General features: G+C 47.8%; 1 protein-coding gene across 1 annotated transcript in view; it reads left to right on the forward strand.

The window, feature by feature from the left end:
* The window catches only part of LOC144782520 (zinc finger protein 783-like), a 63,020-nt gene extending 41,508 nt beyond the window's left edge, over positions 1-21,512 (forward strand). Inside the window, exons 6-7 of the mRNA XM_078661927.1 lie at positions 673-768; positions 20,569-21,512. Coding sequence (XP_078518053.1) covers positions 673-768; positions 20,569-21,287 — 815 coding nt within the window. The 3' untranslated portion in view covers positions 21,288-21,512. The remainder of the gene's footprint in view (positions 1-672; positions 769-20,568) is intronic.
* The last annotated feature ends 4,160 nt before the right edge of the window (positions 21,513-25,672 follow it).

Raw genomic sequence — 25,672 nt, forward strand, 5'->3', positions numbered from 1 at the left:
GGGGGGGATAGGCAGCAGGGCAACAGCAAGGAGGGGTGTTGACTTTAAAAAAGAATACCTTACCTGAGTCTGTGGCCGCCTCACTATTTGGTGCTCCTTCTCGCCTGCTGCTCCCGGCCCAATCCAGGCATTGCTCTCATACTATGAGAGCAGCGCTGGTATTGGCCTCAGTGGGCCACTTTGGCACTCCGCCCAGGTAAAAAGAGTCTGTGCTATTTCTCCAGCTGGCTGTGGACTGCAGCCGGGTTAGAAAAACCTAACTGTGAATGTCTGTTTGGCCAGTCCAAGACTGCGGTCCAAACAGACATGCACACTTAGAAGTGCGTAACCACTCCGCCCTGTGACCCCCGCCCCGCCTCGCCCTACATATGCTGGCTCGTCAAGCAACTCAAAAATAAAAGCTTCAGGTGGGTGCCAAACATCCAGTTCTGTAAGAGTCAGAAATATAGAGTTTATATCCACAGGTAACAGTTAATGATGGTTCCTACAGACCCCTTTAAGCCTGTTTTATGGCCTAGATGTTCCCCGTTTTAGTTTTCTAATGTTGGGTAGTGCAGGCTTCGTATCAGCTGGTCCTTAAATTATTTATCAGACTTATACATTTGTCCAGATGCCCATCAACAGTGTATGTTTCTGAAAGTTTCTGATCCTAACTACTTCTCTGTTTGACAGGAGATGAGGTTATTTCATTCCGCATAAAGGAAGAGGACGAGCGTTTCTCCATGGACTGTAGAGTCACGAACAGAAAAGACACCTGCAGCCTCAAGGGTGAGTACATGGTGCTTTGGCACATTCTCATTGCAAGGACCATCTTAATGCAACTTGGGAACACAGGCAGTACGTATAGGGAAAACATAGGCAGCGCGCCTTAGGAAGTCCTGGACTGCAAGTCTCAGGAAGACATGGGCTGCACACTTTGAAAAACATGGCTACACACCAGGAGAAGAAATGGGTTGCACACTTGGTATGCATATTGACAGCACACCTTGTGAAGCGATGGGCTGCACACCTGGTGGAAACAGGGGCTGCACACCTGTGGGGACCATGGACTAACCATCTGGGGAAAACATGGGCTGCACACCTGGGAAAGACCTGGGCCACACACCTTTTGACAGGATCGTCTCCCCACTGCTCTGTTAGCAGGTGAAAAGGGAAAAATAAAATGATAACGCATTGTTATTATCGTTTTATTTTTCTGTCCTTGCTCAGCAGTTGCGGGCTGGTCTGGGTCAGAGGAACAGTGGGAGGAGTGGTGGCCCTCTCCTAAGTGTGCATGAATGTTTGGCTGACCGTTGCGGGCCGGCCTGTGTCAGAGGAACAGTGGGAGGAGTGGTGGCCCTCTCCTAAGTGTGCATGAATGTTTGGCTGACCGTTGTGGGCTGGCCTGTGTCAGAGGAACAGTGGGAGGAGTGGTGGCACTCTCCTAAGTGTGCATGAATGTTTGGCTGGCTGTTGCGGGCTGGCCTGTGTCAGAGGAACAGTGGGAGGAGTGGTGGCGCTCTCCTAAGTGTGCATGAATGTTTGGCTGACCGTTGTGGGCTGGTCTGTGTCAGAGGAACAGTGGGAGGAGTGGTGGCCCTCTCCTAAGTGTGCATGAATGTTTGGCTGACCGTTGTGGGCCGGCCTGTGTCAGAGGAACAGTGGGAGGAGTGGTGGCGCTCTCCTAAGTGTGCATGAATGTTTGGCTGACCGTTGCGGGCTGGCCTGTGTCAGAGGAACAGTGGGAGGAGTGGTGGCACTCTCCTAAGTGTGTATGAATGTTTGGCTGACCGTTGCGGGCCGGCCTGTGTCAGAGGAACAGCGGGAGGAGTGGTGGCGCTCTCCTAAGTGTGCATGAATGTTTGGCTGACCGTTGCGGGCCGGCCTGTGTCAGAGGAACAGTGGGAGGAGTGGTGGCATTCTCCTAAGTGTGCATGAATGTTTGGCTGACCGTTGTGGGCTGGTCTGTGTCAGAGGAACAGTGGGAGGAGTGGTGGCCCTCTCCTAAGTGTGCATGAATGTTTGGCTGACCGTTGCGGGCTGGCCTGTGTCAGAGGAACAGTGGGAGGAGTGGTGGCACTCTCCTAAGTGTGCATGAATGTTTGGCTGACCGTTGCGGGCTGGCCTGTGTCAGAGGAACAGTGGGAGGAGTGGTGGCGCTCTCCTAAGTGTGCATGAATGTTTGGCTGACCGTTGCGGGCTGGCCTGTGTCAGAGGAACAGTGGGAGGAGTGGTGGCGCTCTCCTAAGTGTGAATGAATGTTTGGCTGACCGTTGCGGGCTGGCCTGTGTCAGAGGAACAGTGGGAGGAGTGGTGGCGCTCTCCTAAGTGTGCATGAATGTTTGGCTGACCGTTGCGGACTGGCCTGTGTCAGAGGAACAGTGGGAGGAGTGGTGGCGCTCTCCTAAGTGTGCATGAATGTTTGGCTGACCGTTGCGGGCTGGCCTGTGTCAGAGGAACAGTGGGAGGAGTGGTGGCATTCTCCTAAGTGTGCATGAATGTTTGGCTGACCGTTGCGGGCTGGCCTGTGTCAGAGTGTGGTAAATAAATAATTAATTACCGGTACTATTTTTGAATACAGTGAATAAAACAGATAGCGCAATAAATAAGAGACAGGATTCGAGGTATCGAAGTCTGACAGGCTTTAATCAGGCATAAGGGAAGGGACAGGAACGGGATAGCCTGCATGGGAATAGACTGATGGCAGCTGCCGGGGAAATGGGAATCGGGAATCGGGGGGCTTTCAGTAACAGTACACAGTATATATATACTTAAACAAATACATTACATTCAATACAGTAGGCGTAGCAGTAGGCGTAACTCGTAGCAGTCGCGAAAGATAAGGGCAAAATGATGTAACAAGAAGGCGTGTACAGGGCGTATACATAGACATGTGATGTAAACGTAACAGAAGTGTCATAAATGGGGCGGAAACATGGAGGGGGCTACCTGAGCAGCTGGGACCTTTAACCTAGTGGTGCGCGCAAACGGGCAATGACTTATTACCAGGAGGAACTGGGGGCTATGACTTCTGCGCTAGAAGAGGAGACTAAAAGTCTGCGGTGTCAGAACGACATGTACCTATATCATATCTGGTATCTGGTGTTTGGAGTACATATTGATAGAATCCAAAAGTTATCAGGACAAAGGCTACTTGACACTAAGACTGGTGCGTGCATAATTCTATATGTATTGCGTGTGCGAGGAATATTCTATGAATAATAATACAGTATTTCTCTTACATGGAGACAGAAAGGCTAGACCATGGCTGAAACTATTGATGCGATTCAGTAGCTTAGGAATGCAGAGAAGAAGGGCTGGACTGATAACTAGAAGCATAACATACTCTTGGCAGACTGGCAGGCAGAGCCAGGCCGGGCACTGTGAGGCAGGAAGTAAGTGAAGGGTCAGGGATGCAGGTGGGGGCTGTATCGCTCCTCGGAGAGGGTTCAGAAGACAGGAGCTGAATCTGATGTCCGGGCCCTTTTGAGGCCTAGAAACGGGGACAATTCAATGAATTAACGTGCACACTGTAAAATGTGGCAACATAGGCCTAATACTCGTTGCTTTCACGAGAACTGGAAACTGGCATACTAGAGATGGACACAACTATAATTGCGTCTTTAATCGATCATAGGGGATACATGCATATCGATCATGCACATATAGCATAGAATGGGGAACACGTAGGCACATATAACATGGCAAAATTTACTTTTCCACATTCCCTCCTTGTGCCCTACGTTTCCATCAGGAAACATCAATATTCATGATACCATCTATCTGTTCATATAGCATCATTTGCTCGTCTCGAATTGTCTTGGAACGGGACTTAGGACTAGGAATACAAGAGGTACCACACATGCCGCAAATCGCAGGGCCACATTGTAAACAGAGGCAGCAACTGAATATGGTCATTACTGCAATACCTAGGAATGACAATACTTTCCATCCCCAGGCAGATATGATACTCCAGAGCCAACCGGACCATGTCCAGGTGCCTGGATTCTGGTGTAACTGATGGGCAATTTTATGAAGTCTGGTTATAGCGGAATAAACAGATGGCGCGTTATTAGGAATGAAAATGCAGCAACTAGATCCGATGACTCTACAAGCTCCTCCTCTATCGGCCAGTATGACGTCAAGAACGAGACGATTTTGGAGCACGACAAAACGCATAGCAGATTGCTCTTCGGTTAAGTTACCTAGAGCGGAAGTAGTCTCATTCACTACTGCTTCAAGGGTTCTGGTTAACCTACGGATTAACTTACTATTCTGGACAGGTCCTATAAAGAAGAAGAAACCTTTATTGAAGTCTTGATACTGTTCTAGAGCAGTTTCAGTTTGATCGACAATTGGGGACTCAGTCTCCCTTCTATGTCTAACGTGTACTAGATGTGTGTTTCTGTGATAATCAGATGGGGCTAGAAAAACTGGTGGCAGTAGGAAGGCAATATAACATGTTCCATCCCAATCGAGGGGCAGACGAACATATGCGGTCTGACCACAAATAAAATAAGAATGACGTGAGGCTTTGAAAATAGATTTCCCACTGTCACTATACTCGACAATAGTAGTACAATCACTATGTCCTACATGTGCGGAACCATTCTTTCTGATACATAATTCGCCTTTGACTGGTAGTACTGAAATAGCAGGCAAATCTGGAGTAGTATCGGACTGAACATTCAGGACCATGAAGTTCGAAGAATAATTACCTAAATCATATACTTCATTTTCTAGATCTAACCCTGTTCTATGGGAAAGACCTTGCTTGTCTGGGAAACATGTTCGATTAAGAAAGGACATATCATTCGAGGATGACGTTAACATGGACCATGCTCCACATGAACCATTATGTGAAAACGGATAGGGAAAGAGTGGCAGAACTCCCTTCGGTGTCTGGAAAGGGGGGAGTCGACCACACACCCAACAATTAGTGGCATTGCTGGTCTGGTGTGAATAGTGCAACATTCGGATGAATGTATTGTTACGCATAGCAAGACGATAGGATAGCTCGTGAGGAGGCAGATCACTAAATGTGTGCTCTACTGTAGCATTAGAAAACATATGTACATGTGAAATTGGAAAACATAAATGTAAAGCATAACTTGTGCAGGTAATCATAAGACTCAAAAATAACAAGAAAAATAGAACGATGATACATCTTTTAGAGTTTTGACTAACTCTCTCACTATGTGGGTCTGTCTCATACATGTCAGGAACCTGTCTAACCGTTTCACCCGAGAGGGACTTAGACAATTAAACTGGCTGACTTATTTTACTAGACCGTAGCTTTGTTTTATACTCCTGCTGCGGAGTTTTCTCTAACAGGGGAATTATGAATTCAGAGTCTGTTTTTGGGCAGTCCTTAGGAATAAGGCAGTCCTTAATAAATGTCTTTTGTCGTAATCCATGGAACTTCTTGATATGACTGGTGTGGACCCATCCCTTCCGGCCTTCAAGCTTGACCGCGGTCCTTGTTGTCAACAACACCATTTGGGGCTCCTTCCAACGGGGCTCCAGCGGACTTGAACGATCAAAATTGCGCACCAGGACATATTCTCCCGGAACGACTTCATGCGGTTTCACCTCAGTGTTGTCTGGAAATGCAGCGGCAACCTGTGAACGACAAGAGTGTAGGGCAGACATCAAGGAAGCTAGGTAATCTGTCAGCATATTACTGGAAACGTCTGTAATACTACGGGGTCTAGGTGTACCCCACATGTTTGGAGGACGGCCGAATACGACCTCATACGGGGACAGACCTGATCTGGAATGTGCAACCATTCTCATGTAGAACAGAGCAACTGGCAGGGCAACTAACCAATCTACACCTTTTTCTCTACATACTTTAGCAATGCGGATTTTCAAAGTCTGATTATGTCTCTCTACGAGACCGGCTGCTTCAGGATGGCGCACACAATGGAACTTCCACTGGTACCCTAACAGAAGGGAAACTTGTTTCATGAGCTCGGATGAGAATGGCTGGCCGTTATCTGAATACACGACCCTAGGCAATCCAAAGCGGGGAAAATACTCACGAACCAACTGCCTGGCAGTGGTCGCGGCTGTGTAATCTGGAACTGGATATGCTTCTGTCCACCTGGACAAAGCGCATACAACTACGAGGACATACTTGAAACCTCGACATCGCTCCATCTGAATATAATCCATTTGGAGGACTTCAAAAGGGTGGTCAGGAGGTTGGAATCCACCTTGTTCCACCGGAACACTTTTACCTAGATTGAACTGACAACATATCATACAGGTACGGACTTTCTGCTTGGCTGCAGCTCGTAAATGCTTGTTGAACCAAAGGTTCTGAATACTGTCTAACATAGCTTTTTCTCCTAGATGTGCTGGACTATGTGCGGTATTAATAATGACTTGAACCATAGAGTCGGGGAGAAACCATGTGGCTTTTCCCTTCGTCAACCATCCTTGATCTGTCTGGACCCCTCCTTGTTCGGACCATTTCTTGATTTCTTCGGGAGTAGCATGTAACTGTATGTCTATTACATCTTGTGTAGGGTCCTTAACTGTCATACAAGTAGTCTGATCTGGAGTGAGTGTCTGTGTCGTGTTAACTGGAATGTCTGGAGTCTGAGCTGTAAGCTTGGCTGTTCGATCTGCTAGATCGTTACCTTGGGGAATGATGTCAGTGACTTTCGTATGTGCCTTGCACTTCATGATAGCGATAGCTGTCGGTAAATGTATCGCATCTAACAGAGCTTGAATGAGGGGGCCATGCTGAATCTTGGTTCCATGAGAAGTCATAAAACCTCTCTCTTGCCAGAGCACTCCAAAGTCGTGTACGACTCCGAATGCATAACGTGAATCTGTGTATATGTTTACTTTCAGGTTCTTGGCTCGTATGCAGGCTTGGGTCAGAGCGACGAGCTCTGCTGCCTGAGCAGACAGGGTGTCAATACGATGTGTTTCTATAACTTCGGTTTCAGTAGTCACTGCATACGCGGCTACTAGTTCTCCTGTACTTGTCCTCATACATGACCCATCCACATAAAGTGTCAGGTCTGGATTAGGTAATGCAATATCTGTCAAATCTTGTCTTGGCTTTGTCATAGTGTTAACAACTTCCACACAGTCATGTGTGGCAGGATTTGAAGTAACTGACGGTAACAGTGTAGCAGGATTTAAAATATTGCAGCGTCTGACTTCTATGTGTGGCTGAAACAGTGTCAGTTCATAACCTGTTAAACGTGCAATTGTCAAGTGCTGAGTCTGTGTTCGGTTTAAAAGAACTTCCACGGAGTGTGGAACTTGTACTGTCAGGGAGTGTCCTAACACTATGGAATCACTTTGCCTGATCGCTAGAGCTGTGGCTGCAACTGACTTGAGGCACGCAGGCAGAGCCTGGGCCACTGGATCTAATGTGCTCGAAAAATAAGCACAGGGCTTGTATTGTCCTGCTTGGTCTTGTGTGAGAACAGATAATGCAGTACCATCACGTTCTGTGACAAAAAGTGTAAAAGGCTTACTGTAGTTCGGTATTGCTAGAACAGGTGCTTGACATAAGGCTTTCTTTAACTCATTAAAAACAAATGTATGTTCCTGGGTCCAAGGGAGGACAGTCGATACGGCTGCCTCCTGTGTCGTTAACTGTATCAGTGGCTTGGCTAGAAATGCATACTGAGGAATCCATTGTCTGCAGTAAGAAGTGAGGCCGATAAAAGCTCGTACCTCCTTCTGTGTCTTGGGCTGTGGAAGACGTGCTATTAACTGGATACGGTCAGGTGTCAACTGTCTACCCCACTTGGACAGTAAGTGTCCCAAGTAGACCACTTGCTGGACACAGAATTGTAATTTGGAAGGGGACACCTTGTGCCCCTTCTCGGCCAGAAAATACAGAACTGTAAGTGACGCACGCTCGCAGTCACGTTCAGAACGGGCTGTGATCAGTAGATCATCGACATACTGGAGCAGGGCAGTGTCAGTTGGCATGTGAATATTGTCTAGTTGTCTCTTAAGTGCTTGACTGTAAATACTAGGGCTTTCTGTAAAACCTTGAGGAGCTCGTGTGAATTTATAGCTTCTTCCATTTAAACAGAAACCGAAAAGGTACTGGCTGTCTGGGTGAATGGGGACACTGAAGAATGCGTTCTTGAGATCGATAACTGTGAAGAACGTAGCTTCAGAATCAATGGCTGTCAAGAGGGATGAAATATCTGGGACTACTGGGTACTGGGGTATGATACATTTATTAAGTTCTCGAAGATCAATCACTAATCGATATACTGGAGGTGCATTTGGATCAGTACGTTTCAGGACTGGGATGATAGGAGAATTACATACATTGGAGTCAGTTTCTACAACCACTCCTTGAGCAATAAGCTCGTCGATAATTTTGGATAAGGCTGCTACAGCCTCAGGTGGCAATTTGTACTGTCGGATTCGGGGTAAAACTACACCTTGCTTCAGAGTCACACGATGGGGTGTGATATGCATACAACCTACATCAGTTGGACCTTGCGCCCATAAATGCTGTGGTACATTCAATAATCTTGGATCAAAATCTCGTAATACATAATGACCTTTGAAGTCTCTCAAAAACAGGCGGATCCCCTCTGGGGAACAACAAATTACTGCTCCTAATTCTTTTAATGTCTTAATGCCTAACAAATTTTCTGGACAAGATTTCGTGAGTAACAAATCAGTAGTTCGGGACAATGGACCGACTTCTAGAGTAACTGGTTTCGAAATTTCATTAACAATAGGTTTTCCTGAAAATCCAAGGGAAACATTTCTAGAGCCTGAGAGCGGAGCCCCTGGAACCTCGTCATGACTGATAGTAGTCCTACTTGCCCCTGTATCAATCAGAAACTTTCTGTCTTTCCCTAATACTTGACTGTGTACATAGGGACCCTCTTGATCTACAGGTATCTCGATGAGAGGCAAGCCTACCTCCCTCTCTAGGCTGTTTCATGAATACGGCTGATAATCTGGATACTCTGTCTGGGCATACTGGTACATTTGCTGTGTAACATGCTGTGTTGCAGCGATAGGCTGCGGTGCTGTAACTGTCTGTTGTGCATTCTGTGGTGGCTGGGAAGTCTGTGAAACTTGTTCTTGTCTAGGCGGACGTGGTCTTTCTTTAGTCTTACCAGTAGCTATGTTGTGTTTCAGAACTGCACACTCGTTTATAAAATGACCTGGCTGTTTACAGTAATTGCATGTCCCTTTAACGGGAGCTGCAGGATGACTGGCCTGATTCGGACCCCTCTTCTGACTATCTTGTGGAACAGACTGTGCAACTAATACTTTCATTTTCGTGTCTTTCATACGTCTTCTTTCGTGTTCTTGCTCTTCCCTGATTCTGTTCTGGTGGTACTGGAGCATTTGTAACATTTGTGACGGAGTATTAGCTTGCCAGGTACTTTCGACTTTCAATACTCGATTTTTTACTTGTGGACTTGAATTCTCGACTAGTTTGGTAACAAAAAGATGGGGGTACGATTCACTACTTGTTTTCAGACCACTGTTAATAATAAAACATTTTTCAAATCTAGAATAAAAATCACTAGTGTCTTCGTCTTGTTTCTGTTTACAAGCTGAAATGGCATCCCAATCTTCCTTTTTCGTGGCTAGTAATCTTGGCAAAACTTGTATCAATAACTCGGGCAAATCTTTAGCTTTCTCCCCAAGACCGGTACCTCGTACTCGTAAATTATCTTCAGCTTCTAGAGCTGTCCAATCTATCTTTTTCTCTCCCACCTCCCATTCTTTTTCCTTGAGTTTTTCATATACCCCTGCGGGCAACAGGACCTTTAACATTTTAATGATATCAGGATACGTGTATTCTCCCATACGGAGCATGTCTTTTAATTCACGGTGGAACCCTGCTGGATCTTTATCGTGACAGGGAATTAACTTTTTCATCTCTAAGAGTTCCATCTTTGTGATAGGGGTGTATACAAATACTCGTTCTAGATCACCACCCGCTCCTCTAACTGGGTGCACTTCTCGTAACGGATTCTGTCTATCTATGTAATATGACTTACTTTCTGGAGGTGAGACGTGAACAAAATGCGGATTTAGAAACGTTCTATATTTGTGGCGCTGTTCTAGAATGACACTAATTAAATCAGTACCTAGACCTTTCCATCTATACTGGAGTAACTCGTTCAAAACATCATGTAGTGGACCTGGATCAGAATGCTGTCCCTCATACAGTGTAATGAGGTGCTGGATCATATACATACCCACCAGTCGCTGCTCGGCTGGGGGCAGTTTCAGAAACCTTTGTGCCACTATTTCGTCTGGAAAAGTGGTAGAATCAGTAGTCCACCGGACTGCCGATCGGACTAGTTCTTGTTCATGCATTGTACTAAGCTCACTATAACCTATCCGTGATTTCAGAATGTGATCGGTAGCCTGGAATACTTGTTCAAGAGAACCCTGTTCTGGTACGGGAGGAGGGAAAACTTTCTTGTGATCTAGGCGTGAATGTCGGTCGGGAAGTCTAGTTCTACCTACATACGCTATTCTGGAGGGATTCTCGTCGTCTACCTCTTCGTTATCAGAGTTGTCTTCTTTCTCGGTTACTTGTGCTGCTTCTCGTTTCTCGTGTAACTTTATTATTTCCCTACGAATTTTCTTGTACATACTCTCTATACAGTTCTGTGTCTTGTGTCTTCCCTCGGTTATATGGTCACTCCACCTGGTCAAGACTTTCATTTCTTCTTGATCTTTATCCGGATAATCTTGTTCTCATATTAAACAGTTAATTAAAAACTTTAAAAGCATGAGCTGAGTCTCGACTTTTCTCTGAACCATGGCTTCGCGAATACTTTCTGGATACACTCCTGTACGGATAAAACGATATATTCTGTCTAGATGTTCTTTCATATTGGGCAGGGTGTCCAAATAGTCGGTCACCCGTCTTAAACGTAATGAATATATGACCATGGTACCATCGCCTGGAACTGGATCATAACGACATTCGGTAAGTGCTCGCTTGATATCTGTAAATGTTTGAATTTTTGGCGTACGCTGTAACGCTCGTTCATGTAGCTCAAGCAGCGTCATACGTCTGTGTTGAGGCGGGGTACCAGGAGGACTTCCCCCCGCGGCTCCTAAACTAGAATCGTCGGTGTGTACTGTACGTGCTGGTAGAGTGACTGATGTAGCGGGTACATGTACTGTCGGCTGGACCGGGGGTGCTGTAACAGATGCTGTAACGGGTGCGGTAACGTGGACTGTACCCAGGGCCCCGGTGGCTGGAGGAACAGGAATTACATTATTTACGGGAGCAGGCGGAATAGGATTTGCATATTCTGGGACTGTGTCGTCCAAATAGGACGAGAGAAAAATATCAGCTGCGGTCGGTTTGTGACGTAGCTTAATCAGAATTAATGGCGGCGGAAAATTACATGGTGCCTCCGGGGATGCCTTTGGTAAGCCCTCGGCAAGAAGAGGATACATACCCTTAATAAGGGCATTTCTCTGTCTGTCTGACTGTTCTGCTTTAACTCGTTCACCTACTTCGATTAATTCCCTTTCTTGGGCTCTTTCTGAGGATTCCCTACTTAATTCTGTTTTTCTGATCTCTTTTTCGGTTCTTCTATGAGATTCTTTGCGCCATAACTCGATGGCATCTTTCTGGGACTGTCTGGCTTTCTTTTTCCATAATGCTTCTTCTACTCGCATGATGCACTCGGTATCCCATGTACCTGATATGGGCCATCTATATTTCTGTTCTAATTCCTTGGTATAGTCCGCCCATAAGTCTAGATATATTATGGCACTTAAGCCATGCTTATGATACATAAAATGTCCTGGACTGTCCCTAGGCGGGACAGGAACTGCTTCCTCGAGTAACCCTTTTCTGGTTTTTAACTGACGTAACTTGGAAAATAGAGGCATTCTCCAGACTGGAATCCAAACACAATACAATACACGATAAACACAATAATGACTGGAAAAACAAATCACTCATACCACGACATTGAAAACACATTAAACGACATTTAAAATAACAGTTCGGGCAGAATATTACCTGGTATACTGAGAACAGAACACATGAATTTCTCGAGAACGAAACTTACTAGAATGACTAGATGTACTGCTAAACAGTACGAAACTTACCGGTCCCATAAAGAGACACGTCGGACCCGTGTCCACCTAGGTGAACACTTCGGACTGGATCTGCGTACCCAAACCCACGGACCAGAGACAAATTAATTGACCCTGTCTAGATACTACCCCAGCAACGGTACTCACCGGGCAGCAAGAACGGAAGGCCTCAGACTGGACTGGACTGGACTGCTACGACGTCGGACTACGAACTTCGGACTTCAGTTACAGGTGGGCCTCCGGATACCTCGGACCTTGGACTCTCGGCTTGGGCTCTGGTTGGGACTCGCCGCGTTCCTCACCGCCTCGTCTGGATGCTGGACCGCAACCTCCGTCTCCTCCGTGGGCCTGAGGGATACTTGAAGCAGAAATATCTGCACGTGCACGGTATGGTTCCGTCACGGCTGCAGAGGATCAGGGGGCCTGCGTGGCTTCACCGGCGCGTGGGGAAAGGGCAAGTCCCTGTTCGGGCGCCATTATGTGGTAAATAAATAATTAATTACCGGTACTATTTTTGAATACAGTGAATAAAACAGATAGCTCAATAAATAAGAGACAGGATTCGAGGTATCGAAGTCTGACAGGCTTTAATCAGGCATAAGGGAAGGGACAGGAACGGGATAGCCTGCATGGGAATAGACTGATGGCAGCTGCCGGGGAAATGGGAATCGGGAATCGGGGGGCTTTCAGTAACAGTACACAGTATATATATACTTAAACAAATACATTACATTCAATACAGTAGGCGTAGCAGTAGGCGTAACTCGTAGCAGTCGCGAAAGATAAGGGCAAAATGATGTAACAAGAAGGCGTGTACAGGGCGTATACATAGACATGTGATGTAAACGTAACAGAAGTGTCATAAATGGGGCGGAAACATGGAGGGGGCTACCTGAGCAGCTGGGACCTTTAACCTAGTGGTGCGCGCAAACGGGCAATGACGTATTACCAGGAGGAACTGGGGGCTATGACTTCTGCGCTAGAAGAGGAGACTAAAAGTCTGCGGTGTCAGAACGACATGTACCTATATCATATCTGGTATCTGGTGTTTGGAGTACATATTGATAGAATCCAAAAGTTATCAGGACAAAGGCTACTTGACACTAAGACTGGTGCGTGCATAATTCTATATGTATTGCGTGTGCGAGGAATATTCTATGAATATTAATACAGTATTTCTCTTACATGGAGACAGAAAGGCTAGACCATGGCTGAAACTATTGATGCGATTCAGTAGCTTAGGAATGCAGAGAAGGAGGGCTGGACTGATAACTAGAAGCATAACATACTCTTGGCAGACTGGCAGGCAGAGCCAGGCCGGGCACTGTGAGGCAGGAAGTAAGTGAAGGGTCAGGGATGCAGGTGGGGGCTGTATCGCTCCTCGGAGAGGGTTCAGAAGACAGGAGCTGAATCTGATGTCCGGGCCCTTTTGAGGCCTAGAAACGGGGACAATTCAATGAATTAACGTGCACACTGTAAAATGTCGCAACATAGGCCTAATACTCGTTGCTTTCACGAGAACTGGAAACTGGCATACTAGAGATGGACACAACTATAATTGCGTCTTTAATCGATCATAGGGGATACATGCATATCGATCATGCACATATAGCATAGAATGGGGAACACGTAGGCACATATAACATGGCAAACTTTACTTTTCCACAAGAGGAACAGTGGGAGGAGTGGTGGCGCTCTCCTAAGTGTGCATTAATGTTTGGCTGACCGTTGTGGGCCGGCCTGTGTCAGAGGAACAGTGGGAGGAGTGGTGGCATTCTCCTAAGTGTGCATGAATGTTTGGCTGACCGTTGCGGGCCGGCCTGTGTCAGAGGAACAGTGGGAGGAGTGGTGGCGCTCTCCTAAGTGTGCATGAATGTTTGGCTGACCGTTGCGGGCTGGCCTGTGTCAGAGGAACAGTGGGAGGAGTGGTGGCGCTCTCCTAAGTGTGCATGAATGTTTGGCTGACCGTTGCGGGCTGGCCTGTGTCAGAGGAACAGTGGGAGGAGTGGTGGCGCTCTCCTAAGTGTGCATGAATGTTTGGCTGACCGTTGCGGGCTGGCCTGTGTCAGAGGAACAGTGGGAGGAGTGGTGGCGCTCTCCTAAGTGTGCATGAATGTTTGGCTGACCGTTGCGGGCTGGCCTGTGTCAGAGGAACAGTGGGAGGAGTGGTGGCACTCTCCTAAATGTGCATGAATGTTTGGCTGACCGTTGCAGGCTGGCCTGTGTCAGAGGAACAGTGGGAGGAGTGGTGGCGCTCTCCTAAGTGTGCATGAATGTTTGGCTGACCGTTGTGGGCCGGCCTGTGTCAGAGGAACAGTGGGAGGAGTGGTGGCGCTCTCCTAAGTGTGCATGAATGTTTGGCTGACCGGTGCGGGCCGGCCTGTGTCAGAGGAACAGTGGGAGGAGTGGTGGCCCTCTCCTAAGTGTGCATGAATGTTTGGCTGACCGTTGCGGGCTGGCCTGTGTCAGAGGAACAGTGGGAGGAGTGGTGGCACTCTCCTAAGTGTGCATGAATGTTTGGCTGACCGTTGTGGGCTGGTCTGTGTCAGAGGAACAGTGAGAGGAGTGGTGGCACTCTCCTAAGTGTGCATGAATGTTTGGCTGACCGTTGTGGGCCGGTCTGTGTGAGAGGAACAGTGGGAGGAGTGGTGGCACTCTCCTACGTGTGCATGAATGTTTGGCTGACCGTTGCGGGCCGGCCTGTGTCAGAGGAACAGTGGGAGGAGTGGTGGCGCTCTCCTAAGTGTGCATGAATGTTTGGCTGACCGTTGTGGGCTGGTCTGTGTCAGAGGAACAGTGGGAGGAGTGGTGGCACTCTCCTAAGTGTGCATGAATGTTTGGCTGACCGTTGCGGGCCGGCCTGTGTCAGAGGAACAGTGGGAGGAGTGGTGATGCTCTCCTAAGTGTGCATGAATGTTTGGCTGACCGTTGCGGGCCGGCCTGTGTCAGAGGAACAGTGGGAGGAGTGGTGGCATTCTCCTAAGTGTGCATGAATGTTTGGCTGACCGTTGTGGGCTGGTCTGTGTCAGAGGAACAGTGGAAGGAGTGGTGGCACTCTCCTAAGTGTGCATGAATGTTTGGCTGACCGTTGCGGGCTGGCCTGTGTCAGAGGAACAGTGGGAGGAGTGGTGGCGCTCTCCTAAGTGTGCATGAATGTTTGGCTGACCGTTGCGGGCTGGCCTGTGTCAGAGGAACAGTGGGAGGAGTGGTGGCGCTCTCCTAAGTGTGCATGAATGTTTGGCTGACCGTTGCAGGCTGGCCTGTGTCAGAGGAACAGTGGGAGGAGTGGTGGCGCTCTCCTAAGTGTGCATGAATGTTTGGCTGACCGTTGCGGGCCGGCCTGTGTCAGAGGAACAGTGGGAGGAGTGGTGGCCCTCTCCTAAGTGTGCATGAATGTTTGACTGACCGTTGCGGGCTGGCCTGTGTCAGAGGAACAGTGGGAGGAGTGGTGGCACTCTCCTAAGTGTGCATGAATGTTTGGCTGACCGTTGCAGGCTGGCCTGTGTCAGAGGAACAGTGGGAGGAGTGGTGGCGCTCTCCTAAGTGTGCATGAATGTTTGGCTGACCGTTGTGGGCCGGCCTGTGTCAGAGGAACAGTGGGAGGAGTGGTGGCACTCTCCTAAGTGTGCATGAATGTTTGGCTGACCGTTGCGGGCCGGCCTGTGTCAGAGGAACAGTGGGAGGAGTGGTGGCCCTCTCCTAAGTGTGCATGAATGTTTGACTGACCGTTGCGGGCTGGCCTCTGTCAGAGGAACAGTGGGAGGAGTGGTGGCACTCTCCTAAGTGTGCATGAATGTTTGGCTGACCGTTGCGGGCTGGTCTGTGTCAGAGGAACAGTGGGAGGAGTGGTGGCACTCTCCTAAGTGTGCATGAATGTTTGGCTGACTGTTGCGGGCCGGCCTGTGTCAGAGGAACAGTGGGAGGAGTGGTTGCACTCTCCTAAGTGTGCATGAATGTTTGGCTGACCGTTGCGGGCTGGCCTGTGTCAGAGGAACAGTGGGAGGAGTGGTGATGCTCTCCTAAGTGTGCATGAATGTTTGGCTGACCGTTGTGGGCTGGTCTGTGTCAGAGGAACAGTGGGAGGAGTGGTGGCGCTCTCCTAAGTGTGCATGAATGTTTGGCTGACCGTTGCGGGCCGGCCTGTGTCAGAGGAACAGTGGGAGAAGTGGTGGCGCTCTCCTAAGTGTGCATGAATGTTTGGCTGACCGTTGCGGGCCGGCCTGTGTCAGAGGAACAGTGGGAGGAGGGGTGGCACTCTCCTAAGTGTGCATGAATGTTTGGCTGACCGTTGTGGGCTGGTCTGTGTCAGAGGAACAGTGGGAGGAGTGGTGGCACTCTCCTAAGTGTGCATGAATGTTTGGCTGACCGTTGTGGGCCGGCCAAACAGTCATGCGCACTTTGCTTGTTCTCCACTCAGGCTGCATTACAGCCTGGGTGGAGAACGTGCCCAGGCTCCCTCTCTGTGCATCGAACCACAGTGCTCAGACCAATCACGATGCTGCTATCAGCAACGTCGTGACTGGCTCGGGAGTCTGGAAGGCTGGGTGCTTCTTGTTCCTGTCCTGGAAGCGGTCAAAGAGGACCGAGAGGCGACCGGAGTGGCACCCGGGTAAGTGTTTTTATTTTCATTCCTTCCCCCTCGGTCCCCCCACGCCTCCCACCATGGTCTGCCCTCCCTGCTGTTAAGTAGTAGCCGCTACTGCCTTTTGAACACATGGGCTGCACACCAGGGAGGAAACCTGGGCCACACATATGAGCAAAATATGGGTTGCATATCTGGGCAAAACATAGGCAGCATGGCTGTTGAAGACCTGGGCTGCACAGCTGGGGAAAACATGGGCTTCTTACCTCAGAGAACACAGGATGCCCTCCAGGGGAAGAAATTGGCTGCAAGCATGGAAAGCCTGTGTTGAATGCCATCCATAATATCAAAGTACATTCAGACACGCAATGCTCACTGTAAGTCATACTCCTAGCTCTAAATGACATTGAGAGCAAAGCCATCTTTCCTTCCTAAGGTGGGTGCTGAATTTCATGTTGAACCATCTATACAGTTGCTTACTTTGTTTTTGCTCTATTGAACATGAAGGGGAGGGTCCATAGTTTGTGTTTGAAGAGGGCTGTCATTGCATTTCTAGATGTGATAGAAATAGGATGGCGGACAGATTCTGGTGGTCTACAGAAGTGATACATGTGTCAAGTGCTGGCCTTCGTAGTAAGGTTGTCACTTCTTGTCTTCCTGAAATGATTTTTTACATTTTAGTGTCACCACTGAATCCAGAATGTTGGAAAGTGTTGGAAACTTTTTAATTAAGCGATCTGTTTTTTTATGCAGCCCATTTTCCTTAGAGGGAAATGGGTTGCGTTTAACAAAATAGAGCATGAAACTTGTACGTTTCATTAGGTCTTGCGTACGGAGCGGCTGCTGTTTACTGTTTGCTTTGAGATATGTTGTTTACTGTTAGTGGGCTTGGAGCCCTCCCATTACGTACCATTTGTTGGCTACAAAGCCACTCCCATTACTTGCTTCCTCCTGGTCAGCTCTGCGGTTGACACTTCCCTCTTCTTGCATGTGTCCCTCCCCTGGAGCATGGCCCAAGTACTTGAGTCCTGACACTGCTCACGCTTTTGGGAGCAATCCTTTTCTTTTTGTTGAGCCTCTTACAGAGTGCATCTTTTGTAACTGGCTCTGTTTGCTCCTTCAAGTTGTCTGGGTTTGCTTGTTCCCTTCCTTCCATTGCCATCCGCCCCCCACCCCCCACCCCCTATCCCTCCCAGCACAATAGATGAGCCGGGTGGCCAGATACCTTTTGTACGGTCTTTTTACATGTTTTTGTTTCAGCTTTTATACAGCGTCAAATTTCACCCGAAGGTGGTGAAACGCTTTACACAAGAACATTTATTTTGTGTAGGCACTGAAAAATTAAGTGATTTGCCCAGAGTCACAGGATGTTGAGCCGGCGCTGAGACTCAAACCTGGTTCCCCAGCTCCAAAGTTGTTCGCTTTGGCCGTTACGCCATATCCTCTCCCCTGGCATGCTTGCAGATATTAGATTGCAGATCTTGCTTCCGTATTTGAAGTCCCCGAAGGCAGAGCCTCCCAGTGCAAACTCTGGTCACTTATGTAATAAATATAATAGAAGCCACATGCCAGCTCTTTGGACACATAAGTTGCAAATGCCTGTTTTAGTGCGTTGATATTCAATCAATCAATCAATCATTTGTTAAGCGCACTACATACCCGCGAGGGTCTCAAGGCGCTGGGGGGGGGGAGTTGGGGGCCGCTACTGATCGAACAGCCAGGTCTTTAGTAGCCTCCTGAAGGTCAGCAGGTCTTGGGTCTGTCGTATGCTCAGTGGGAGGGTGTTCCATGTCTTGGCGGCGAGGTGGGAGAAGTATCTCCCGCCGCTGGTTGTTCTTCGGATGCGCGGGACGGTGGCGCTGCTGCCTGGAAGAAGAAGAAAGAATACATTGTTTGATATCTCCCACGTGTGTGGGCACGGGAAGATTACGTGATTTTCCCAGCGTCAGAGGATGTTGAGCCAGCGCTGAGACTCGAGCACTTTTTCTAGCTCCTAAGTCGGCAGCTTAGGCTGTTACGCCACATCCTGTCCCTTGGCTTGCTTGCAGACATCAGATGGCAGATATACATTTGTACAGTGCTAACAGAATTTATTTTGACACTAGGAAGCTTGCATATGAATCCATCCCCTCCTGCCCCCCTCTTTCTTCTTCTCCCTCCCACCACCCCATCCCTGTCCACTCCACATAATTCCACTCCTTGCCACACAATGCCATTCCACATAATTCAACCCCACTCCATGCCACATAATTACATTCCACATAACTCAACCCAACGCCATACAATTAAGTGCCTGGCAGTTCCACAACACACAAATCTACACTGCATAAATCCACTACACCCAACACATTTTAACATCTCACAATTTCATGCCACACAATTTAACTCCACACAATTCCACTCCATGTCATTCTCTCCATGCCACATTATACAGTCCAACAAACTCAACGTCACATATTTCCACTCTGCTCCATGACACACAATTCCACTTCACATAATTACACTCCACACAACACAATTCAACTCCAGATAATTCCACTAGACATAATTACACTCCACTCTACATAATTACCGTCCATGTCACATTATCACACTCCACGTATATCTATTCAGCTCCAAACCACATTACACCCTCCAGAATTCAACACTGCACTATGCCATATAATTACACTCCACATAATTCCATCATACTCAACAATTCCACTCCACACAAATTGTCGCAACGCAATTCCACCCCACGCCACTTAACTGCACCCCACACCCCATAGTCCCAAACCACATGATTTTACTCCATACCAAATAATTTCACTCCACAGGAACAAAAGGAAAAGCCAGAGGCATTAGTCTCAAAGGTGAGGCCTTATTGGTGTTGCCAATGCTTGTTTTTGAAGAGTAGGCAGTGGTTTATGGAAATACAGCCTGCTCTTAAAAAATATTTCTTTGGGCATTCACAAACGAGAAGGGGGGGTCACTTTGGGACGCCTTCCCATTTGCGAATGGTTGCTATCTCCTTTGAGGTGTTGGTAAAAAATAAAAGTTTTGCAACCTTAATTTGGTTGCAAAACATTCATACATGCCACTGCGATTCTGTATTTGGAAGGGGCACCCTCAAACATGTTCTTTCCAAATCAGAAGCAGCTTGTGTTATGGAAAAGAGGCAGGCGGGCAGGGGAGTGGAAAGGGGGGGCGAGGGGGATCAAAGTAAAAATAATCTTACCTGCTGCCCTCCATTATGTGCACTCGACTTCTCCTCTCGTCTTCCGCATGAGGGCACAGGTTCCGGCCAATCCTGAAGCTGCTCTTGCATGAGAGCAGCTTCAGGATTGGCCTGAGTGCCCTCCATTTTTGCTCTAGGACAGACTGTGAGTCTGTGCCTTCTCTCTACAACCCAGCAGCGTTGCTGGGTTGGAGGAACTTTCACTGCACCTGATGCTCTGCCCGGCCTGAAACGGCCAGCCAAACCGCCATGTGCAGTGAAGGGAGTGCACATATAGTTGACACTGTGGCCCCACCCCTAAGACTTGGTAAAGGAAAATAAAATTATTTAAAACCTGTTTTATTTTTCCTTATTTGGAGGGTGCTGGTGGTGGGGGGGGGGGTGATGCTCCTCTGCCACAGCGGAGGGGCCGCCCCTGTTCCAAATACCGAATCGCAAACACAAATTGTGTTTCTGTAACGTGTTACTTTACTGCAATATGTGATTTGTACATATATAAAAGCATTTTTGTGGTCTGAAAACGGCCAGATTCTTCGAATGATTTATACACATGGCCCTTCCTTTTTCATGTGATGAAGTCCTAGCATGCCAGTTCTTTCATTGCCTCTTTCTAGCTTTGCATGTCATTTTCTCCCTCTAAACATGCTGTTCTATGTGAAATCCTAATGTCATGTTCCTAATCTTCATTACACAGATGGTAGATCTCCAAGAAGACAATGGCAAGTGGAGCGTGCGATACAGTCTGCCGAAAAAATGTCAACAGACAGTGCTGCTGTGGGAGCAGTTCAAGGAAATGTGCTTCACGGCTTTGAAATGGAAACAAACTCTAGAAGCCGGCTGTGGGCAGAAAACGGGCAAGAAGACAGAGGGCAGGAAACCATATCATGTGAACAAGGGTTCATACATAAAATGCATTCTGATTTACATGATGGGAACCAAGAAGCAGAGGGACAGGATGCTGACAGTTGCCATGTGAATGCAAGTGAAGCGACACTCAATATGTATTCACCGATCACGCCACAAAACTGGAGGGAATTCATAAATTCTGAATCGGAACAAAATCCTGTTTACAATGAAGGCTTTTTAAATAACCAGAAGCCGAGCTCAGCGGACAGACCCTACCAATGTACTGAATGCTACAAAAGCTTCACTCGAAAGCAGCACTTCATTGTGCACCTCCGAACACACACTGGAGAGAGACCCTATCAGTGTACCGAATGTGGGAAGAGTTTCAGCCAGGTGCACAATCTCGCTAGACACCAGAAAGTTCATGTTGGAGAAAAACCTCATCAGTGCGGTCAGTGTGGAAAAAGCTTCAGTCGGAAATACAACCTTATTGGACACCAGAGACTGCATGTCCGGCCCGTTCTTCGAGGCCTATTGGAATCAGGGGAATCTGGACAATCCTTGTGACAAGTATTGCTGTTGTCTATGGGTCTAAGGGAACCCAATACCACTGCCAGCAACCTGCACTGCAAGGTCGTTTGTGGGCTCTGGCCGTCAGGAGTAGAAGGATACAACAAGAATAACTTATTCTTGAACATTGGTGTTGTGTAGAATGTTTTATTAGTTACTACACTTTGCATATATGGTCAAATCAATGCTATGTCTTTTATAAAGAAGTAAGACTTTTCTTCATCAGTTGCTTGTTTCTTTTTTCAGTTCATTTACAAGAATTATTAGAACCATGGTTCTGTGGGATTCAGTAATGAAGCACCTTTAAAAGTCACTTCTTCAGACCAGCTGTTCTATTGCTAGGAGAAGGGGACGCTTTCTATCTCTTTAGCCCTGCTTCAGAGGAGGCTTAATTCTTTACTACAGCAGTTTGGAAGGTGGCGCAGGCTTTAGAATTGACTTTTCCTTTGGCGGAACTTCAACTTTCTGAATGAGATTTCGTAATCCCGCACAAATTCTGCAGCACACTTACTTCCGTTCAGTGAACCCTATAATAGCTTCCTGGGAGAAACCCTTTCCGGGCCCAGCACGCCACAGTCCATCTCTAGGCGATCCCTACTTCTTGTCCTCCTACCCATCAAAGTTCATCCTCATATTAGACCTCAATGCCTCGCTCATGCCTTCTCCGAACAGGGAATCCAAGAAGATTCATGTCTTCGGTCGCACTGTTTTTTGCCTTCAGCAGCTTGGCTCTCCAATATACCTGCTTTTTGTGTGTGGCTTGTAGAAACTGGTTCAGTCTGCCGGATCATATGAAGAAAACATTCTCTGACATGGTAAGTGATGGCATAGACACATCCAGACAGATCCTGAAGTGTCTCTGTTTCTGTGGCCACCCCTGCTCGGCATTGAAGGATATGGGGGGGATGAGAAATCTCTCCTCTGCATTATTGCATTTACAAATTGAAAGACTTTGCCACCACATACATTCTTGAATGAGATCCTTACAGCACCACGTCAAGGTGGCGAGGGTGCGGAAAATCCTGAGAGGAGTGGCTAGGACGCTCTTCTCTGCAAGTCACTATCTTGCAAAATAACCCTCAAAATTAAAAAACAAGTCAGAACGGAACAGTTAGGAGAGTGATATCATTGAAAAGCACAAAAATGGGTAAGAGGGTGGAGCATCGAAGTGGCACATGGCTGAGACTATGGCTATGAGAGAAACAATGAAAGAAATCTAACACTTAAGCTGAAGAAGCAACTGACGCAGAAGATGCTAAATTAAATGCACAGGAAATCGCTATCATAAAAAGATCAATACTTCGGTACAAAAACCTCAGGAAAAAGCCACCAGCCAATACACTCTGTTTAGCATTCCAACATCTTCTACCTGTAGGAGCTAAGCTTAAAGCCAAGTTATGCAGAGGAAGCTGAAGGAAATCTTAGGCAAACACATAAGTATTTTAAAAAGAATGTGAAGCAAAATACATGCACCGAATCCACAGTAGAGAGAGGCTAGTCAAACGATATCCAAGCAGACAACCTACAGTCGCAAACTAAACCAACAAGGTCTCCTAAGCACCAGCAAGAGAAAAAGAAACTACACAGACAACAAGTCCCCTAAGTTCTTCGATATTAGAAATTAGCCAGCCTTCATCAAACTTAACAAAATGTGAATAAATTACAGCAAAGAGTGTTCAGCACAGAGGTGGGGAACCTTAGAGACATAGGGGATGCAGTGAGCATTTCATGGTAACAAGCATCATATAAAGTTAACAATTCTCAAGCAAAAGTGATGTCCGATCTTGAAAATTCCCTCTATGATTCACAAAAACAAGTGCCATTACTAATGAAACAGTTGAGAGGTATTAGGCATAAACAGGAAGACCAGGAAAACATGTCACGCAGATCCAACCTTTGCCTACGAATCATACCTGAGCATAAAAAAGATGGCCCTTCTGCGAAAGAACTGGTAGCATCAGTTAATAGAAATCATGTTTTGCCTGATATTAAAGGAGATATAAGTATAGCTTGGGCCCACAGAGTTCCATTTTAACTCCCAAACAAAGCTCTCGACCATGGACAATCCTATTACACTTTGGAGATTAGACTATATTAGCTAAAGTGATTACATCAAAAAATGTTTCATATTAACAATAAATTATTTATTTATACCTGTATTTATTCAACTTCGAACTATATGCGCTGTCAATTTTAATGAGGTGCACACATTTAGCACAATTTTTAAATAACCTGGCCCTCCACAAAGTACAACCTGAAGATCTCATTCTGCCTTGAACCCCTCCCCGCCGTGTTTTGAAATCTCCCAGCCCTGTTCGCCCAGAGCTCTCCTTGTTCTGTTTATTCAGTGGATAGTTCCTGCTGACATTGTTATCTCCCATGCCAGTCCATGATGCATTCTCCATCTGCCCGACACTCTCATGAATTGTATTGGACATTCTTTCCCCTCAGCGCCTTGAGACCCTCACTGGTGAGTAGCTGCGCTTTACCAACCCTGATTGATTGATTGATACACCACTCACTCTGCTTCCATACTCACATTCATGTCTGTTTGCCGCACTTGTTTGGTTAGGGCTTGCTGTTTTCTCCAGGTTCGTGTGATGTCTCGCTTGGCTATTATGAACCTCAGCACACAGAACAACAGCTTAGGCCTGGGGAGGCGAATGCCGGCATGTCCAGTATGACAAAGGGAGGGTTGCTATGTATGTCTGTCTCCAGGACTCCCACCAGTTCTGTAGTTTCTCCACAGTGTGTACTTCTGTTTGGACAGTCCCAGACTGTTTGCAGGAAGGTGCCATCAGGTGTGTTGCTTTTAACACATGCAGGAGCCTGTTCCTATTCTGCCGAGTCTGCATCTATTAGAGTTTGATTTGTGTAAGGTTTTATCTGTATCACTTTTAGTAGGGACTTTACCACTACCTACCTAGGGTGGATAAAGGCAACTTCCCAATCGGCGCCTTCCAATGGTCGCACATGTCTTTCCCGAGTCGCCTGATGTATCTGATAGAGACTACTAGCCGCAGATTTCTTAACGTAGAATTATCCCCAGGCGTGAGACTGGAACCGGAAAACTTTTCTGCCACAGCATCCCTGCACGCTGAGGGGACGGCACCACGTGACTCTGCCCTGACGTCGTCCGCGTTTGTGACGTCAGCGAGGATACATAAGTCCCACCCCGGCGCGCTTACGTCGTATTTTTCTCTTTCCGCGTGCAACGCGGATCCGGACTGTGTCCTGGCCTGTTTTCAGGCCTTCCATTCTTTTTCACACTTTGGCGTTTAGTGAAGCAGTGTGCGAATGCTTTTGGGCTTCAAGACGTGTACCTCCAGCAACGGTCCCTCACCCGATTTGCATGTGGTGCCTGGGTGAGCACCACGAGTCAGAGAGTTGCGACGCCTGCCAGCACCTTAAGCCTAAATCATGGCAGAAGCGCAGGATGAAGTTGCTGTCAGCGCGCGTGTCCAGGTTGGTGTTGTCCCATTGTCCGTCACCTACCTCAGAGGCAAGAAACCGCCGGTTTTGTCTGCGGAATCGCCTTTCGCCATGGCCCTTTGGGAGTGTCTCACCGGCTGGTAGGTCCTTCAGTTTGTCTCCAAGGCCCTGTCCTCCTTCCGCGGTGGGCACCGCCTCCCCCCGGGACAGGCGCCCCCGCCTGTCGCCTCCTTACCTGCGGGTCCAGTGATAGCCTCCGTTCAGTTAATGCAATCTCATGCATCAGGGCAGACTCTGCGCGCACAAGGAACGCGTCTAAGGTTCCCGCCCCCCCGGAGCCCACCCCTAATTTGCGACTAGTCATTTATGCGAGTACAGTCACGAGTAACTTGAAACGTACTCCACTCAGGACAGATTTAGGTTCATGGCTGCAAAAAAATCCGGATGTTAGAGGGCTGGCCCAGCCCAGCCTCTTTCAGGCTCTGACGAGCCCAGATGGGCCTGCCCTTGGTCCGGGCTGCATCCCGCGCCGCGGTGGGAGAGGCAGCGCTATAAGTGCGATGACCCCGCCTCCCCCTCACTCGCGGCACTCGCTGCAGCTGGGTCTGGAAGTGGTGCACTCTAGGGGTTGCAGTCCTCCCCAGAGTGTAAGTGACGATGCGGGCTGAGTAGCGATGTGACGTGTCCCTGGGACCCTCCCCCCACCAGGGATTCTCAGGCTTTTGATTCTGGCAGGTAAAAGGCAGGCAACAGAGAAGACTCCCGTGCCGTGTTCCATATATGCGATGGCGGCTTCGTCTGCGTGCAGTCTGGGCCGTGTTCCGTGTATGGGATGGCGGCTTGGTCTGCATGCAATCTGGGCCGTGTTCCATATATGGGATGGCGGCTTGGTCTGCGTGCAGGCTGGGCCGTTTTCTGTGTATGGTATGGTGGCTTGGTCTGCGTGCAGG

Source organism: Lissotriton helveticus, chromosome 9, assembly GCF_964261635.1.
Source record: "Lissotriton helveticus chromosome 9, aLisHel1.1, whole genome shotgun sequence".
NCBI classification, from domain to species: domain Eukaryota; kingdom Metazoa; phylum Chordata; class Amphibia; order Caudata; family Salamandridae; genus Lissotriton; species Lissotriton helveticus.